We start from the raw sequence: 19,846 nt of genomic DNA, 5'->3' as shown, positions 1-19,846 counted from the left end.
AGGGAAATGTTCAGTGAGGTCACAGCTGGGTTTAATTAATGATAAGTTCACAACACCTCCTGATCCAGTGCTCTAGAACTCACTGAGAGTAAATATCGTTTCGGCAGGTGCCTACTGCCTCCTTCTCGAACATCCACCTGTCGCTGAACCAAACAAAATTTTCCTACCACCGCTACACATAAACCTGGGGCTCATAGAGAACTTGTAAAAGCTTTGGACAAATTCTGTCAAGATTTCAAGTATTTAAAAACAAAATTGCCCTCACCAAGCGATGCTAAGTTGAAAGAGGGAGTCTTTATCGGTCGTCAGATTCATGAGCTTCTTAAAGATGGCGACTTTGAATGAGCCTTCATGGGGAGGAGAAAGATGCTTGGGAAGCGTTCAAGTTAGAGGCAAAGAGATTTCTCAGAAACCGAAGGGAAAGAAACTATGAAGAATTGGTGAAAACCTCATCAAGGCTTACAAGAACTTGGGATCTAATGTCACTTAAAATCCACTTTTGGATTCACATTTAGACTTCTTTTCAGCGAACTGTGGTGCAGTCAGTGATGAATACGGCGAAAGGTTTCACCAAGATTTTTCAGACATGGAAAAGCGGTATCAGAGTAAAATGGAACACAACCATGCATGCAGACTATTGCTGGTCATTGGCAAGGGATGTTCCTTTAGCCAAATATATGCATCAAGCAAAAAGGAAGAGGGTAGATAAGGAATAAAACATGACACATATTGTAATATGTAATAAAATATTCAAATATTTCATGTCTCATATCTTTACAGTTATAGCCAATAAGCATTTTTAAAGTGATATTTGGATTCAGGACATGAAATTACGTGAGAATTAACTAATCTCATTTAAGAAGCAAACAACTTTCCAAAAATTGTTAATCAGTGTATAATAATAGTGAATTTAGTCACGGGTTTTTCTCCACGAGAAGAGAGTTACTTATTTCAGATGTTTCCCTTTCCTAACGTTAAACCTTCCCTAGGGTTACAGGTATTGTCTCCTATACGTGAAGGACTTAGTTTGTTCCGTGTATTATGAACTGCTCACACATTCTGTTCCTCTACATCAGTGATTCCCAAAGTGATGATAAATTATCCCCTGAAGGTATTATAACATTTTTTTTTTGGGGGGGGAGGTAATGAAGGGGTGACAGAAAAAAAAAAGAAAAAATGGAATTCAAGAAAATATAACAGTACCTGACATTAGAATTAACTTGGTATGTAAAGTTGTAAAATTAACCTATTATAAATAAGTGATGAGCCAATTAGCAATAAACATTAAAAGTTACTATACCATATCATTCTCAACGACATATCTCTGTGAGAAGGGATTCTCGACTGTGCCACGGATGAAAACAAAGAGCACTCGCTTGAATATTGTAAGCAATGCCAAGATGGCACTTCCAACTACAAAGCCAAGAATTCCTCAACTAGGTTCACGGATGCAATTCCATTCATCCTACAACTGATGATAATGTTCTTAACATCTTTGATAATAGTCATTAGAGATGTAAAATTTTCTGACAGTAAATAAAAGAGCAGTATTTCAATGTAGCTGATACTGACAACATTATGTGAGAGGGATAACACGCTAATGTGCCTTGCAAAAATGAGTAACAAGCTGAAAGAAACAAGTTTTGGGAATCACTGCTTTACATAAATCTATAAACATCTGGGACGGATGCATGCAAGAAGCAGCCACACATTTGCTTTCTCTGTTCATGGCAATATTGCGACACCGACGTCTTGTATCAGCGTTGCATTGGCTTCATATTGACGCAGCCGCTTTAAGGATCACCTCATAACCACGTCATAACTGGGTCATCTATATCATCGATCCCCCCTTATAAGATTTTCCTTCTCTCAAAAACAACCATTATTGAGATAAACTACATTGGATTCACATCACCAGATCCACTGTCATCATTTTCATTTTTATTGTTTTTTTTTTTTTTAATACGATTTTCCTCTAACAAACACGACAGTTAATGAAATAATAATGGTATGTCATTTGTTTTTACAGCTTCATTTTTTTTAATGTACGTAGGTGCCTTTTATTTACTTACTTCTTATCTATATTCATACAACATTAATTTTGCGATAAATGTTTGGAAAGGGGTACTATATACCGAGCAGATCCACTTCATCAAATTCTTCAGATAATACGTTGCTGCCCTAAACCAGTGGTTCTTAACCTGGCGGTACTTGTACCCCAGGTGGTACGAAACAACATACTTATTGGTATGGCTGTTTCAATGATACGAGTATAAAGTAGGCTACACGATAATGCACAGTTGTTATAACGTACAACTGCAATAACTGAAATTCTAATAAATATTTAATCGGAATAAAGAATCAAAACTAGCATAACAAACTCGCCGCTTGTGAGAGCACTGGAATTTTAATAAAAATTTATTCAGAATAACAAACCAAAACTAGAAAGACGAACTTGCCATTTGTGTGAGTACTGATATTTCAATAAAAATTTAACTGGAATAACAACCTAAAACTTGCAAGATTAACTCACCAGCTGTGGGATATGCTGCTCATATCTGCCACCTGTCCCTTCCTCCCTTTTTTCCTTTCCTCTCCCTCCTTTCGTCCTGTCTCAAACCTCCCTCCCTGTCATCTCCTCTCTCCCTTATCTTTCTGAGGTAAGGGACAAGGGAGTGAAACCTCGCTCTCTCTTCCCCCCCCCTCATTCATTTTTGTCATTTTCTCTTCATCATTTCTCACTCTTTCTCACTCTCGTATACTTAATTCCATTTTCATTCTCAATCAATCTCATTCTATTTAGCAATCATTAGGATTGCTCTTACTTTCACACACACACACACACACACACACACACACACACACACACAAAGAGAGAGAGAGAGAGAGAGAGAGAGAGAGAGAGAGAGAGAGAGAGAGAGAGAGAGAGAGAGAGACTCGGACTTCGATGGGACTTACACTGTATAATTATATATGCGTGAGCCTGACAGTAGGTAAAAGTGACCTATGCTTATCAAAGCAGCGCGAAACTTGCGGTGATAATGCACAAAACTCGGTATGGTAAGAATTCAGGACTAGGAGGGAAATTTGGAAGGGTACTGTATATATTTGTTGTGTTATCTGATATTTAGTTGTGCAAATGTGCTAATTTTGATTTTTTTTTTTTTCAATTGTGGAATTTTATATATTATTTTCTGTTTGGGTGGAACCAATTAATTTCCCATAGGTTCTTCAGTCGCCATAACGCACATTTGCCATACCAAACAATACATTGGAACGAATCATGTTCGTTGTCGCGTACCCTACTGTATTTAGACCTAGAAAGGGAATACAAAAATAAAATACAGTAAAAAAAACCGTGATGATTCAGACGGTTGGTTGGTCTGGACATTGCATTTCCTAAATAAGAAAAAAGAAAAAAATAATGATAATAATAATAGTAATGATAATAAATTAAAAAAAAAAAAAAAGTGACTGAAATGAATAAGCATTAGCAAGACCTAATTCAGTCCTTCAAAGGCTACTTTCACCATCTCTGTCACCTATGATAGAGATGGCTACGAGATCCATTTCTCTTTAACATTGATTCCATGGATGATGATGTCTTGCAAATCAGTGTCATGCTATTGACAAACAGGATTTTCTCTAGTTTTGAAAAACGTTACACTACGGCGACAGTCAGCATTTTTTTTTTTATTTTTTATCCTAGCACCAAATGACAGATAATTTCTTCTTTAACGTACTATTATTTATACCTTTGCACACTGGTATGAAACACCAACGTTTCTAGGTTGAATATTGCTTGTAAACACAAACACAAACCACAAAGTCCCCATCCCTTATCTCCCTCCCCCTCCTCTCTCTCTCTCTCTCTCTCTCTCTCTCTCTCTCTCTCTCTCTCTCTCTCTCTCTCTCTCTCTCTCTCTCTGTGTGTGTGTGTGTGTGTGTTAGACATGCTAACCCAGGGACGGCCCTGCTTGATGTGTGTGACTTCCTTCTCACAGAAAATAATCCGGATATTATTTTTGTACGACACACACACTCAGGTGAATGTTAACATTTCCTCTGCCTAAACTATCGTCTCCTGTGTGATACGAGTCCTCAGTGAATGTTGTTTTTGTTTATGTTAATTGTATGGGCATCAGTTTTTTTTTTTTTTTTCCTGAATCTATGAATTATTATTATCCTATCACTTTGGTGAGATTAGTGTTCAGCTTCCTTGTACATATTTCTGTGTGTCCTGCGTGTCACGACTCCTCTGTAATTAGATACTATTTCTTATACTAGTTTTGTCTCTCTATGAGAGTAATAAATTGATCAAAACAAATCTCTCTCTCTCTCTCTCTCTCTCTCTCTCTCTCTCTCTCTCTCTCTCTCTCTCTCTCTCTCTCTCTCTCTCTCTCTCTCTCTCTCTCTCATTAGATAACCAACTTGCCTTTCAAATTTTCCTGCCATAAATTCTCTCATCTCCTGAAACAAACTCTACCACTCCAATAATTAACAAACCAGTCAATTGCTACTTATCGTTACTGCTGAGGCGTCTTTATCGTCAGCCTCTCTGCAAAGTGGCAGCGGTACAACAACAGACGAAGCAAGTAAGTACAGGTACCCTCCGAGTCATATATCTAAGGGAATGAACGAGATGGTGGGAGTAAGTGAACCCAAAGCTATGTGCTTGAGATAGTGAAGAACATCGGGTACGAGACCAGTATTAGATAAGGTGCCACAAAACAAGGAGCAAAGGGTCTCGCGGCATAAGGGTTGAAATGTTCAGGATGAATGGAACCAGTAAAAAGTTGAGTGGATTGAAGTAATGACCAGTATTCATAAACTCTCTCTCTCTCTCTCTCTCTCTCTCTCTCTCTCTCTCTCTCTCTCTCTCTCTCTCTCTCTCTCTCCACGACTATTTTCAAAGGCCACAGAGATTACTTATCGTTAATAATGAAGGAATGTTGCTATTATGTCACTAGAACCTTAAAACAAAATAACTTTAAAAACTAGTGTTACTTCAACTTAGTAGAGCCTGTTGAAAGTAGTAGAGATGCGGTGCAAAAGTGTTTAATACAGTCATGAGAGGAAATTAGGAAAGCAACAAGAAACTGACAAGATGACAGGCCTACATGTATACCCATGCTGACATATCATCCCTGTCATTTAATGTGGGCTGTATGGAAATAACTCTAGCTTACTAATTTCGGGTTAAACTATTTATTTGGACTTTTTTTTAAATCAGTGAACGGATTAGCAATGAAATTGTTGAACTGAATTAATCCAAACGTAATCTAACCCTCAGTTGGAAACATTAATGTTATTCAGTATTATCTTTGATATATCCAGTCATCCCTTAAAAACTCCCTGATAACTGCTCTAATAACTACCTGGTGATTAAGTTTATTCCAGTCAATGCTACTCTGTTTCAGGACCAGTTTCTTTGTTAATCATATCAAGTTTAAACACATCCTTGCTATAGTGGAACCAGACTAACTTGATACTTGGGGTGTTGGCTGTTCCTGCCCCACATTGGTGTCACATTCACAGTTGACATGCATATGAACATCTCTTATGTCATCCTGTGCCTTTATTATTGCAAAATAAAACATTGTTTATGACAATCTTTTTTTTTAATGCCTTTCGATTTGATGATGGAACAAAGACACTGTATATCTTCCAGTACACTTGGCAACATGTATAGGCCATGTGGTGCTGCCACCCCAGTGTTCTTGACACATGAATCCCCCTGGCCATGCCCTGCTGGCCATTGTCAGGTCAGGTCACTCAGGGGTTGAGTTGGCAACAGTGTGGAGAGGTACAACCAGCACCCCAAGTACCAAGCTAGTCTAGTTCCACTATAGTTTACCGACCTTAGAGTTACTGTCTAGTGGAGAGTTAAGTGGATTGAGATGAAAAGAGGAGTTATATGTGTTGATTTCTGTGTTTATGTCCAGAGCTTCAAATTTTGTTTTATTACCAAGTATTTTAATTTTGTCACCAAAGGAATTTTTTTTTTTTAACTCTACTTATGTTAACAAATAAAAAAGAGTAAGTATGGTATGTATTTTTACAGTATTTCACAAAAAAAATCAAATTTAATTAAATTAATTAATTAATTAATTAATTAATTAATTAATTTAATTTAATTAAATTAATAAATAATGTATATATAATAAGACAACAGACAAGGCCAATTAAATTCCACTTGCACTTCCATGATCACCTCAGTCTTACCAGAAAGGAATTGAATTCCCGTTTCCTTTAGCATCCAGACAAAGATTTGATATGCAGCAAACACCTTTCATGGCACATTTATCCTAGTTTCTGAGCAATTTCCCAGTGTTTCCATGATTCTCCAAGGCAAGGCATGACATATATATAACAGAAATACTGTTCAAATACGTCATCATTTTCACTATAGTAGGACAGGTCATCATTTCTGAGTAGTATATTGTGGACATATGTTCAATGAATCTAGGAATGGAGCAGTGATACATTAACCCAGCCAGCTTTTCAGCCTGCATGAACTGTGCAGGCAAAATTCAATCCTCTTGTTGATCGTACCAGCCATGAACTTTCAGGACAGAAAACAACGTAGAGATTGCTTGATTAGATTAATTCTGGTGGAGGTAGTGATATCATATTTCCTGTAAAGTTATGTTAATAATCCCATTGGAGGTTTTAGGACAGAATCCCTCAGTTAGGAGTCTTTATATTAAAAATTTTGTGGGTTTCCAACATTAAATGATATTTAGTATACTAACTTTTCCTTCTATTTCAGCAGTTGCAAAGGCTTGGTCTGCCAGCCTGTCAGTGTCTTGCTGTCTCCAATTTTCACAAAAATTAGGCTGAATTTGGGAAAATAATTAACACCACAGTATTGTAATGCCACCCCTTTAGAGCATTATAGAAATACTGGATAATTTATCTGAAGATGAGATAAATTTGCTATGAGAGGCCCAAACTGGAGATAAAATGCCTTACCAGAACAAAGTACAATGCTTCAGACACTGAGACAATAAGGATCATCAGGTTCCAAGATCATTTTAGGGATCCTTGTAGTTCAGTCACTACAGAATAGTTGATTACTCATACCGAAAATAACTAGATTTAAAAGATTCAGACATTGCTTAAAGTTAGCACTTAAAATCTATACATTAAAAAATAAACTGGATCTTTGTACTGATTTATTTCCTGTCTTACTCAGGAAATACACATTTTTAGTGAGCTGCATAGTGTTATTTTATTGTATATTCAAAGCTGATATCCCACCAAAGGGGTTATCTGACATGTTAAAAGCATTTTACGAAGTGCTACTTCATAAAGTCCCAAAAAATGCTATGTGAAAAAGTTTTTGTTGTGTTTTCAGAATGACTGATATGCATACCTTAACATAACATAGCACTAAATAAGATAAAAGGGTGAGGTATATAATCCTTCAAATACTGCCATTTTCATTACATTTCTATGGAATTTTATCTTGAGTGCCTAAGTTAGGTGCCTTTGCCCTCAGAAATATGTCCATTGACTTGAGTGAGCTGAAACGGAGTGACTTCCCATCATGTGTGAGGAAGGGACTCTATCAGCTAGGTGAGTAATGCTTGTGTTGCTAACTCTGTGCAACATATTTATTATAACTAAACTTTCCCTTAAGGATAATGGAAAGTTTAGTCATTTGTGTTATTCTATCTTTACTTCTAGAGTTTAAGAGCAATATAATATGCATTTACAAAGGTAATTTCAGAATTAGGAAGCGTTGTCTGTGTTTTCCCAATTCAGTGATTAATTTTTTAATTCAGTGATATTTTTTTGTTTCTTGCTACTAAACCTCATAAAAGACAAGATTGATGTGCATTATAGCAAAGGATTAAGACTGCCAGTGATATATTAATACACTTGAAATACCTTGAGTTGACAAGAAATCTTGCTGGACTGTTAGATGAACAGCTTCTCTCCATCAGAGGAAGTGTTGCACATGCCACATGTTCCCCATCACCATGAGCTGCAGCAACACATCATGGACCAGTTTGTGTTCTGCTGCTGTGACTCCTCCTCCAAGATAAGGGTAAGTCCTCAACCCTCTCATTTCCTGTAAGTTCTGTTAGGTTATCACCATCAACACTAACTTTTCATCATTATAGCATATCATCATCCACTGGATTATAAAATATGAATCACAGGATATACCATCTTGGATCAGTCCACTGGACAGATTTTTACCTCACCACATATATACACAGCTTGTCTACCATACCTCACCTCCTTCAGCTAAATATGCTCTTCTTCATATCTTGCAAAACAAATAATAAAAGTTATGCTTCACTCATAATTTAAGACACGCATCTTTACAAAAGGCAAACCTCCCTGAATTAATCACATTTCTATTTGAACTGACTTAGAGCAGAAGTAAAACTTTCCTTCCTGTGGTCTCCTGGCAGGCTATTGGGCCTGTGGAGGAGCTTGTGGTGGTGCGAGAACTGAGCCAACACCTGGGCAAGATGGTGGATACAGCATCCCGCAATTCCCTCTTTATTACCCTTTTCCATCCGTCTTCCCATGACCCTCGCACTGCACACAAACTGCGTATCCTCTCAGCCTTGGTGTCTTTGGCCATTGCAACCCATAATGTGTCTGTTCTGGAGGCCACAGCTGTGTGGATGCAAGTAAGGAGTATTGATCATTTTGTTTTTAAAAATAAATTTTGTATTTGTTAGAATCCTGTTACTTTGTGTTCAAGGTGAATCTGTATGGGCATCTCTTCTGATGTCAGATAAGTGCACTGCTTTAATAGGAAAGACTTGTATTCAGTGTAGTTGTTCTTGCTTGTTTCTGACAACAGCTTTGTGAAAAAAAAAATAGAACTATTATTTTAGTATAAAATATTGCCTCTATTTTTCATAAAATTTGCAAGGCCATCCATTAATGAAGCTAAAGTAATAAAGAATCACCTTTCTGGTGGCTTGTGGCAGGAACAAATCACAGTCATCCACTTAATATAGTTCATAAAAGGTTATTATGCCTTACATTGATAACACAAAGAAATTTTAAGCCATACATGCTTCATCAGGAATTATTGGTGAGGTTGGCAGTCAGTTCATATTTCAGAGGAATCATAGCACTAAAAATACAAAATATAAAATGTACCAACACATTATACCTACTGCTTCATTCAAGTACATATCAACAAAATAACACAACAAAAAATAGTGAGGAATCATGTGTGTAAAAAGGACAGTCAGGAGGTACAGACATAAATTGTAATTTCTTTGGAGAAAGTTACTTGAAAGAACCAAGCATTAGATATTCCTGTTAGTTTAGTTTACCTTGTGTTGATTCCACAATGGAAACCCCTCATCATAGATAACTGCTACATATCTTAAATGAAAAAAAATAAAATAAAATGTGGCAGACTGGAATCCTTTGTTGATAGCTTAAGGAGTACAAAGGGTGATGCTAACAATCTAGAATTTTAAATGCACACTCAACTCTACCACTACCAGCAAGTATGTTGCCTCAGCGGGTTTAGTGGTGAGGTGTGTCGAGGACTGGTACAAGATTACTTCCAGTTAACCCCATCAGCACCACCACACTTTGCTGCAGCCCTTAGAGCAATGCCTACCATGGCCCCACTCTTCACTGCAAACCTCATCACCACACTTTCCCAACTCTATGCCAAAATAGGTATGTAAGATTTTCTTAGTTCTGCATTATCTGGTGATAGTAAAACTGAAAGTATGATTGCATAATAAACTGAATTCTTGCTAAAACATTTATCCCTCTGTTCTTGGACTTTGAGAAAAGATCTGTTATTCAAGGACACAAAGCAAACTGTAGCAGCTTTAGCTTTTAGCACTCTATTTTATTCTTTCTATAAATAAATAGGTTGAATTTTTTATAAGAAATTTTATCCATGATTCTGTGTAGAGTGCTGCAGATTGTATTCTGAGTATTTATTCGGCAGCCTGAATGGAGCTGCATCAAGTTTTTGCAAAGCCAAAATTAATACTGTGACATTTCTCTTGATAAAATAAAAAATCTGGCAATAAATCTTAATAATACATAATCTATATTTCTAATATTTAAATGTGTTGTCTTACAGCTTCTCTGTTTAAATGAACCAGTCTTTGCTTATCCACTTAGGACAATGTTTTAAAATACTTTTTTTTCATATTAAGGCATTCACTCTGATGTCACATCTGTGAAGAGTTGGTTTTAGAGTAATAATGATCATGAGAATTGTGACTTTGGAGAGGTTACAGGTCAACCTCACTAACACTTTCAGGCAGTGGTGAGATGTGTGAACGTCCTCCTGATGCCCTGGTGAGCACAATAGTGTGGTGGCTGAAGGGCACACCAGGCCTGCCACCACACCTGGCTCTGGTTCCCCTCACCAACTCTCTCCCTGGTGTATCTCTCCCCATGACAGCAGTACCTCCATTGGCACCTCTTATGAAGTATGTGTGTATTTTGGAAATTATAATTATCCTTGTATTTACAAAACTGATGCCCTTAAGTGGAATTAACCAAGGTAAAGCATCCACATTAGGGTTTAGGAGAATGTAATTATTCCTACCATTGCTACCTGGTCTCATCATGAGAACATTTATACAAAAGGAGAGAGTTGAGAGTTCCCAATTTCATTACCGTGTCTCTTTTAGTTACCTTTTTACAGTATAAGGATTATGGAGACATGCTCTTTGCCTCATGCCTTGGGGCTGACTGTATGGCCACTCAAAATGCTGACTGACTGTATACTACACTGTGGTGGATGTTTGGGTTATTGTTATGTGTAATATTATAGCATAAATACTTTGGCAAATTGCAATGGAACAAAAATATATTCCTATATGCATAGATACCTGCTTAACTGCCATATTCTTACTGATTTGTTTTTGCTTCTCTAAACTTTATCTTTGTGCCTCTTCTGTATTTTTCAAATCTTTCTTGATGCCATTTCTCTCTTTCTTTCTCCTCCCCACCCTCCTGTGCCTCACTGCCAATATTCCTGTACTTCAGTGGTCTCCTGCTAGATGATCTAACTGCTGTATCTCAGTATCCCATTGCATGCCTTTCTTTAAGAATTTATTCAACATTTGATTGGCAGGTGGTGTGTTGAGGCACCTTTCTTTGAGCCGACAAATGACTCCTCTGAAACCCTGAAGCGCAAAGTCAAGATGATGAGAACAGAGACAGAACTTGAAAAAGCCACAGTTGGTCCATCCCCATCTTCCTCCTCACCTCCCCCCTCCTCTTCCACATCCTCATCCCCTCCTGTCTCCTTTAAGTCATCCCCTTTATCGGAGACCAGCAGTGATGTCTACTCCCAACTACACCTCTCTATCTTGCAAACACTTCAGAATGTCCCCTCTGTTCGGGCACGCATGACACAAAAACAGGTGAGCTCAAGGACAGTAGTTTGAACTAATTATGGATTATCCTTTGATCAGCTATATTTATTATTTATAATTTGCTTAACCTGTAAACCGCGACATACTTCATATGATGAACAGCATGTAACTTCGACTTACATCATATGATGTGAAGTCCATTTTTAAACTTGGCAGCCTATATTTCACTCCCATGTGTCTTGAAATGACTTTTGGCAACTCAGGGTGAGCAAGTCTACACTCCCTACCTTATCATCTATGCATCCTTAATTCTCAAGACATCATGGAAGGGGCAGGTCAGTCACCTTGGCATGACTCACAACCCTCTACTTCTCATGGTGTAAGATGTAAGATAACTTACATAAGATCCATTCCCATTAAAAGGAAAGAAACAGTGGATGATTCCAGCAGCAGTGGTGAGGAACAGTGTGAAAAAGTTTAAAAAATGTGGTAGAAAAGTTATTGCCACATGTGGTACTGAGAGGTAGGGGAAAGCATCACACACAGCCCACACCCAAGCCTACCACACTGTCTTGCCCTAAACTGTACATAGAAGAATAACAAAAAATGTAACACTTTCAAAGTTTGTTCCTATAGTAGTTGAAAGTGATGAATTATTTTGAGAACTTTTTTTTTATGCCGATGATTCTGCACCATGGGTATGACCACTGGAACTGTATTGTGTAGTTTACAGGTTAATAACCTACATTTCTTGCAGTATTTTATAAAATTATTATATGAATTTGTATGTATTTACAAATCCAATGGGCTAACTATGATGATCATGATGAATTTGACAAGTGTGTTAAGACTGTTGTGACTGATGAACAATCTCTCTTTCCTTAGGTGTTGTGTCCAAAGCATGTGACATCAGTGGTGGATGCTGTAAGTGAACGGATCAGGAGCAGCACAGGCAGCAGCAGTAGCAGTAATACCAATAATCAGATGGTTGATGAAGAGGCCATAGATTTGGCACTCAACAGACTGGCACAGACTATCCTTGTGGCACTCCAGACAGAATCTCTCTCTGGGTCACTAAGTAAGTAAAATGACTTTGTGTTCTTTTTTCCTTCCCCTTATTTTACAGCTCCATTAACCCTTAAATTGCTGTGATCGCTTATATAATCAAGTCTCTCATATCCCGTGATGCCATAATCGCTTATGTAATCATGAATTTTTGTGGCGTCTGTTTTGAATTTTCGTGGCGGGCTTCCCTTCAGCTGTGTTCTAGCTGTTGCTGGCAACTTATTCATGCCATCATGTGAGCTTCAAATCCTATAACAATGCCCTCACTTGAGTTTTTGTTATAAGTAGGAGACCTCTGGCAACTCTTTGTGACTGGCTGGGTAGAAGCTACCCTGTACATAATAGAAAATGTGGTAGTGGAGGAGGAAGTTAGGGTTGTAAAGGCAGACACTACAAATTTTGGATGTTTACATAAGGTTGAGAATTGGAGAGAGAGAGAGAGAGAGAGAGAGAGAGAGAGAGAGAGAGAGAGAGAGAGAGAGAGAGAGAGAGAGAGAGAGAGAGAGATTTCATGAGTGAAAGAAGGAATCAGTGAGAGAGAGAGAGAGAGAGAGAGAGAGATTTCATGGGTGAAAGAAGGAATCAGTGAAAGAGAGAGAGAGAGAGAGAGAGAGAGAGAGAGAGAGAGAGAGAGAGAGAGAGAGAGAGAGAGAGAGAGAGAGAGAGAGAGAGAGAGAGAGAGAGAGAGAGAGAGAGATTTCATGAGTGAAAGAAGGAATCATGAATTTTTGCTGTGTATGTTTTGAATTTTCATGGCGGGCTTCCCTTCAGCTGCGTTCTAGCTGCTGCTGGCAACTTATTCATGGACATAAATGTCAAAAGGAGTGAAGGAATCTGATATAGAAAGGGGGAATGGAGAAAAGCAAGATGCAAAAGAAGGAAGGAAAGAATGAAGAGAGGAATGTAGGAAGGTGAACACTTGTATAGAGAGAGAGAGAGAGAGAGAGAGAGAGAGAGAGAGAGAGAGAGTCGAGGTGTGTGTGTGTGTGTGTTTGGGAGAACTATCGGCATCACTGGTGCTGGTGATATTGGTAAGTGCAAAAAAAGTATACATGGAAGAAAAAAAGTACTATGATAATTTACTTGCATTATTTTGGTAAGTATTGGTACACAATGTGAAAATGGAAAACGGAGTGTGGCAACACAGGTCAGAGCAATAGGAATATCCTTATTTTGGTAAGTATTGGTACACAGTGCAAAAATGGAAAATGTAGAGTGGCAACAGATGTCGGAGCGATAAGAATACCTACCCTATTTGCGTGGGTACTGGGTCAGTGGAAATGCAGCCTTACTCTGATTCATGAGAGGATGGCAGAAGCATTCCCTAGTTCTAGTGACTCTGAGGCTGGTATATATCCACCTGAGAGTCTCCACCCCGATCTTGGATCACATTCTTCAGATGAAGAAGGAAGCCTAAGTGAATCAACAGTGCTTGACACTGATGAAAGCAGAAGTGGTAATTTCATGGAAAGTGACAGCGAGCCAGAGTTTGAGCACAGACCAAGTGACAATGACGAACTGCGAGCATCAACATCTAATGGCACCTTTAGGAAAGAGGAAGAAATGTAGAACTGTGCCTCGCAGGAGGAAGCAGGTGCATACAACCACACCAGATATGTATACTTTTGAGTGGAGTGAAGGAAATAATTTTCTGCCACATCCAATACAATTTCAAGGCACACTGGGAGGGAGAAGAGGAAGAGGAAAAAAACACACCAAAAAAATAAAAATAAAAAAAATATGGAGAGAGAGGGGGGGGGAAGCAACAAATGGAGCAAGCACCCTACATCAGACTAGTGGCGGTGTGCTGCTGTCCTTAACTCTTCCCCGGAGACATCGCTATACCCGACTTGTCTCTATTTTCCTGGCCTATTATTTCCTGTATTTATTTATGTATCACTTTGAATTGATCTAATAAATCAAATTACATTTTTATCATTGATGACATACTATAAGACTTGTATTTTCAGTTCTAATGATAATGCCTATAATATCAAGCATAGTAAAAATGTCAACATTTAGGAATTTGCTTTTAAAGGGTTAAGGAGGGTTCATACCAGCTGTGATGCTGTGCTAGATATAGGATGTGCATGATGCAAAATCACAGGACTTCCAGTTGCTGTAGTGCAATGCTACACTCACATTGTGCGCGATTGTCGCTCACGTATCTTGCCTATTGCCGGCCCAGCAATTTTTTCAAACATAGCTTGGCTGACACATTCACATCTTGAGTAACTTGTGAGTCACTCTGGGTAACAAGGGCATGCTATTACTTGCCACTGCAGTACTCCCCTTGGAAGAGAATGTGCATAGCATAGCATACGAGTATCATCACTCGCAGTATGAATACTCCCATTGCAAGCATTGCCAGCGTTGGCCCATGGCTTTCCATATCTAGTGTAGCATCACAGCTGGTGTGAACCTGCCTTTAGGAGCACTAGTCTTTGAAGTGACCATATGCATTCCTTACCAGAGAAATGATGATTACATGTATGAGAAAGGACAGGAAACGAAGCCAGTGTGTGATTTATTTCTTCATACCAGAATAATAATGGAATGTGTGAAAAAGTATAGTATTAGAGTAAAACATCCAAGTTCTGCTCCCTTGAAACAAGATCCTTCCTTTACAGGTGATATGTGGGACTCTTTGCATAGGTTGCCCAAGAAGAACAGACTCATATCCACTCTCCTTTCTAGCCGGGAAGCAAGGTGACAGTGAGACACACAAGGGGGGCTGCTTTCCTCTCTTCCCAGGTTCAAGATTATTATTCTTCATGCATGCAGGACAATTCATACAGCCTGCACAAGCCCAAAATTGTTGCTAGGCTAATAATTTTTAGGGTTTGTGTATCCAAGGATAATTAATTATATGCCAGGCAAATGTGATCTGTTTATGCTAGTGAAAATCAGTCTACTTGAAGAAAAATGTAGTTTATGAAACAAACTTTGAGGATGAAGTAAATCATTAATAAAATTAATAAAATTTAAACTCATGTCCAGCACTAATAGGTGCTATTTGATTTGTATGTAAGTATCCCAATGGACTGATTGCTGTCTCCTAGAAGGCAGGTCATTATATGAAATAATACTGTTTTCAGAGTCTCATTCTGCAGTGCAAGTCTTACAGGAATTCAGTTTAATAATTTGTAATCCCATTCTTAAAGTATATTTAATGTATGTAGATATTTACAGAATATGCTACAAAGATCAGAAGAAAATACACATATCAGGGTATAAGGTGAAACAGATGAAGGTTTGGAAATGAAAGATGTGAGGCTGAGGTGTGTGATGTTTCTTCAGTTGAATTTCTTGAGTAACTCATACATGATTGATAACCTATATATGATAGGGATGACAGGGGGTATGATCTGGTGACACCTTTTGCAGTCAGCCTGGAAGAAGGAATACTGTCACCACATCCCCTGCAAGTTATAAAAAGTAACCAAGAGAGATGAAATGAGGAGACAAAGCATTATATAGACACATGTCATTCAGATACATGAATACAAATGCTACAGTTTTGTATTAAAAATGAATTGCCAAAAGTTAAATAAACCTTAGTTTTTTTCCCTGATATGATTTTGTGATTTTTTAAGTAAATTATGTAGCTTCATTGACAGGATGACATGTTCATCTATAAGGTAGACTATGTAAAGTTTTGATTGAATGCAGAAAATTCACAAGCATACATGGTATAAGATAACAAAAAAAAAATAGTCACATCTCTTGTATTTTTATATATGAATACAGTTCAGTATGTAATTATAGATTTTTCTGAGCCATCCCATTAGTCTTGGACTTTCTCTGTATTGAGATCAAATGAACGACAGCAAAAAGTTTTTATTTAAAATGTATTAATGGTGTAATGCAATGGTAAAATAGAGGCCAACTCACATCTTTCAAACCTACTCGTACTTCATTATTCTCGTACTAGCAGGGTAAGCCATCACATCCTCACCTTTGTGAGGTGCACTTTGTTATTACACCCTGTGTTGAAATGGCAAAAGACTTGCTGTGACCATCGACAATGTGAATTTTATGTTTTATTTATTTATTTTTAACTGTTTTTGATAAATGTTATTGTTTTTATTGGCACAAATTAGAAAATTGCAGCAGTATTATAGACAGTCTCCTGGTCCATCCCTCTGGAAAGAACACTATGCTAGCTGCCAGCTTGTCGAGAGGGCAAGGAGGCTGTAGGCAAAGAAGAAGTCCATTTCATCCTGAGGGATAAGTGAAATTTATCCAGGTTACCTAAACCTATAAGTATTAATGGAATTAAAGTATTAGACGTCAAAAGACAAGCAAGGAGTGAAGAGTTTTGCTAGAGGAAGAATGAATGTTGTAGCAATACAAAAATTGCACATCAAAGGTAGTAAAGTAATGGACTGCATGAAGGAGGATGAAATGAAGCATAGCATGGATTAGGAAGAGGAGATACTATAGTGTGGTATGAATGGGAAATGAAAGGAAGTGGAAAAAAAAATGTGCATTTGTATGTAATGTCCTCCAGGGTATGGAAAGAAAAGCAAATAGGTGAAAGAGTCAAGAATAGTGTAGGCAATGGGAAATATAAGGAAAAGGCAGAAGTGTCATACATCAGAGCTGTGGATGGCCTCAGTGCTCCTCTCCATCTCACTGGCACTTGACCCTACTGTGGATAATATCACTTAACCCAGAACACAGGATCACTGTGACATCTGCATTTCCACAGTTTACCTTCCCAAGTTTATCCAGATACCCTTTTATCAACTAACTCAAAGGAAAGATGAACAGTTAGGTAAACTGTGCAATGACTCCCTGTAGATTCATAGTCAGGCATGCTACTCACTGCACCACAGAAGCACAGGGAAGGTAGGAATAGTGAAATATGTGTGAATCTCATTGAATGCAGCAGTAAATGTAAGTGGAAAAAGGAGAGAAAAGACAAAGTTCTAGAATGTTATGAATGAGTATTCCTGGAAGATAGGGAGTACAGTCTTTTATGGAAAATATGAGTAGAAAGGCTAGAAATTAGTTGACAAGTGCAATGGAAAAACATGCAAATGGAGTGGATGAGATTGAAGTGGTGGGCATATGTGTAGAAAAAAAAGGTTGTTCCTGGCAAACACTTTTAAAGATGTTGATCAACAAGTATATATGGAGGAGGGATGAGGGTGGTAAGCAGAAAAGTTTGATTAATTATATAGTAGTGGATAAGACTGAGAAGGGTGTTGGATACCAAGGTAATGAAAATAATATTCAAAGATTCAGATCACTCTGCTGTTTTAGTTAAGATTAAATAAGAACTAGAAGAAAGTATGGTAGGAGAATGGTAAAGGGAAGGTAAGTAAGGTGTTAGCTATTCAATAGATGGCTAAGGAGTTAAGGGAGGAAGTTATGCGAGAGCAAAGAAACCAGGGTGAAAGTTGGAGAAAGGACAAGTGCTAACAGGTAATGTGTCTAAAGGTGTAGTGACTATGAAGAATGAATAAAGAAAGCTTTATAGAAAAAGTGGGAAATGTATAGTGGATGGCTGAGGCAGAGAGAGAGGAGAGCATAAGAGAAGATACTGCAAAAGAATATATCAAAGGAAATTAGAGTAAGGAGAATGACAGTACACATCTTAGAATGGAAAAGAGAATGAGTTGGTAAAATTAAAAGGATAGTGTTAGGTAATTGGGTGAAAATTTCAACAAGAACTGCCAACTATTTTAGGAAGAAAAGAAAGATAGGAGTGTGCAAATGAAGAGAAAAAGATGGAGTTCTTGCAAATAACAAAGTGGTGGAAAAAGTATAGGAAAGAAATTTTGAACATTTAATGAAGAAGAAAGTATGGGGATCAATGTTGTTGATCTCAGGCCTGAGACCTTCCAGTCCTAACACTCACACCAGCTATGAGACACCAAGTGGCACAGCTGCACACACTGCCACTCAGGTAGGCTCACAGCAAGGCATGTGCTGTGCAATCAGCACACTCCCTGGCATCACAAGTGCAAGGTATGGAGAGCAAAAACTGAGTGCTACACAATAACTTCTACTCTACTGCCCTCCCAACCACCATCACCACTACTTTCCCAACTTTCTATTACTATGCTATGAACCTCACTCGTGAATCCTAGAGTCCTGGACAAGACCTCAATTGCTCAGTTACTTGAAGCAGAACCCTACTGACAAAAGTGAAGCCTGCTTCATGACTCTGTCCCATAAATCCTGCAGACATGATTTTGCTGAAATACACATCTTAAACTGATCTAAAGACTTTCTCTTATATAACAGTTGGAGGTGTGTGTGTTTGTGTTATTTAAAATAATGTAAGTATGGACTTTGTTTTGGTGTCTCATCCCACAAAACATTATCATCTAATGGATATATAAACCATTACATTTTTTTTCTTCAAATGAATATTCAATAAAGTACATACACAGCCATATTTACAGTTAATTTATTTATTGTTGACTATCCTCAATGATCCTCAGCAGGATACACATCATGATATACTATACTGTGATAAAGATCCATAACCATGAGGCAATAAGGAACTGAGACACACAGTTGAGGTAGAAAAGGGGCAGCATACTAACCTTCACTCACATTCTCCTGCCAGTCTCTGTGCTCCTTGGTCCTTCATATTAGGGCTTGACAGCTCATGCAGGCTTAGCTTATCCACTTATAGCTACAACCTCTTTTCTAGACTGGAACACAAGTATCAGGCTAGTGTTAGCATTCAGCATGAAATAACTGCTTCTTGTTTCTGATACCTTGCCTTCCTACAAAAGTAATTATTTGTGATTTATTATATATTTTTTTTATTTATTTATATATTTTTTTACTGTTTACCCTTGTGCCTTTTCATCCACCATCAGGTTCTGAACATAATTATATAATCATAGTGCTTGCTCTGGCTGGATGTACCTTCTGAACACATGAAATTCACAAATGTGCAACTACATAAAAAGAATTCATGTAATTAATCTCAGTGTGACTTCAAGTGTTCACTTGGGTCAATATCGGTGAACTTATCCGTTCCTTTCCTTTTAACACGAATCTTGATGGGTGCTGGGGAATCTTGCAGCTTGGCTTTCTCTTCCTCTGATGTGGGCAGGATTGTATATACCAGAACTGTGCAGTCCTGGGTGATGTGGCCACACTCGTATGCCATGGCCAGCTGGTTCACCAGACGCCGCTCAACCTGAACCAAAACACCACAACTATTAACACTTCATTATCTAGAAACACACAATAAGACAACTTTTTTTTTAGATAAATAAATTGGAGAAAGTACAATGATGTGCAGATCTGTGTAGAAGATCAATGTGCCTTATCTCAGGTGCAGTGATTTTGTGTGAAGGAAAGAAAAGGTGACAGAATTCATGCATGTCAGCAAGGTATGCATAATCATGCACTTTACAGCAGGAAGAGGCAAGAGAATCTTTCCTTTCCTTCCTCATGATGACAGGTAA

At 38.0% G+C, this 19,846-nt stretch overlaps 2 protein-coding genes across 6 annotated transcripts in view; one reads left to right on the top strand and one right to left on the bottom strand.

Moving 5' to 3' along the window:
- Positions 1-4,468: 4,468 nt before the first annotated feature.
- Positions 4,469-18,633, top strand: LOC135104239 (integrator complex subunit 15-like). 3 transcript variants are annotated; one of them, XM_064011408.1, is made up of 9 exons: positions 4,469-4,595; positions 7,505-7,581; positions 7,953-8,056; positions 8,430-8,654; positions 9,492-9,672; positions 10,274-10,445; positions 11,096-11,387; positions 12,225-12,417; positions 15,035-18,633. In XM_064011408.1, exons 2-9 carry the CDS (start codon positions 7,509-7,511, stop codon positions 15,115-15,117), a joined length of 1,323 nt encoding a protein of 440 aa, XP_063867478.1. In that variant the 5' UTR covers positions 4,469-4,595; positions 7,505-7,508; the 3' UTR covers positions 15,118-18,633. The 3 variants fall into 3 exon arrangements, with proteins under 3 accessions (XP_063867478.1, XP_063867479.1, XP_063867477.1); XM_064011409.1 differs by lacking the exon at positions 4,469-4,595 and adding an exon at positions 4,628-4,651; XM_064011407.1 differs by lacking the exon at positions 4,469-4,595 and adding an exon at positions 4,674-4,795.
- Positions 16,116-19,846, bottom strand: part of LOC135104238 (mitochondrial disaggregase-like) — a 29,840-nt gene continuing 26,109 nt past the window's right edge. The window contains exons 7-8 of one of the 3 annotated variants that reach the window (XR_010270343.1): positions 18,968-19,575; positions 16,116-16,627 (exon numbers count right to left, since the gene is read on the bottom strand). Coding sequence is in view for 1 of the 3 variants with exons in the window: in XM_064011406.1 (XP_063867476.1) it covers positions 19,360-19,575 (216 nt within the window). In the remaining 2 variants the exon portion in view is untranslated. Of the gene's footprint in view, positions 19,576-19,846 lie in introns of all 3 variants that reach the window. The other 2 variants (XR_010270344.1, XM_064011406.1) reach the window with 2 other exon arrangements.

Source organism: Scylla paramamosain, chromosome 10, assembly GCF_035594125.1.
Source record: "Scylla paramamosain isolate STU-SP2022 chromosome 10, ASM3559412v1, whole genome shotgun sequence".
Lineage (NCBI taxonomy): Eukaryota > Metazoa > Arthropoda > Malacostraca > Decapoda > Portunidae > Scylla > Scylla paramamosain.
Note: the sequence above shows the minus strand (reverse complement) of the source record. Positions and strands in the feature narration are given on the sequence as shown.

Coding starts and splice junctions, on each gene's coding strand:
- LOC135104239 (XM_064011407.1), top strand. CDS start 4,767: ATGTTCAGGATGAATGGAACCAGTAAAAA. Junction 7,582..7,952: donor GAAGGGACTCTATCAGCTAG/GTGAGTAATGCT, acceptor TCTCTCCATCAG/AGGAAGTGTTGCACATGCCA. Junction 11,388..12,224: donor CACGCATGACACAAAAACAG/GTGAGCTCAAGG, acceptor CTCTTTCCTTAG/GTGTTGTGTCCAAAGCATGT.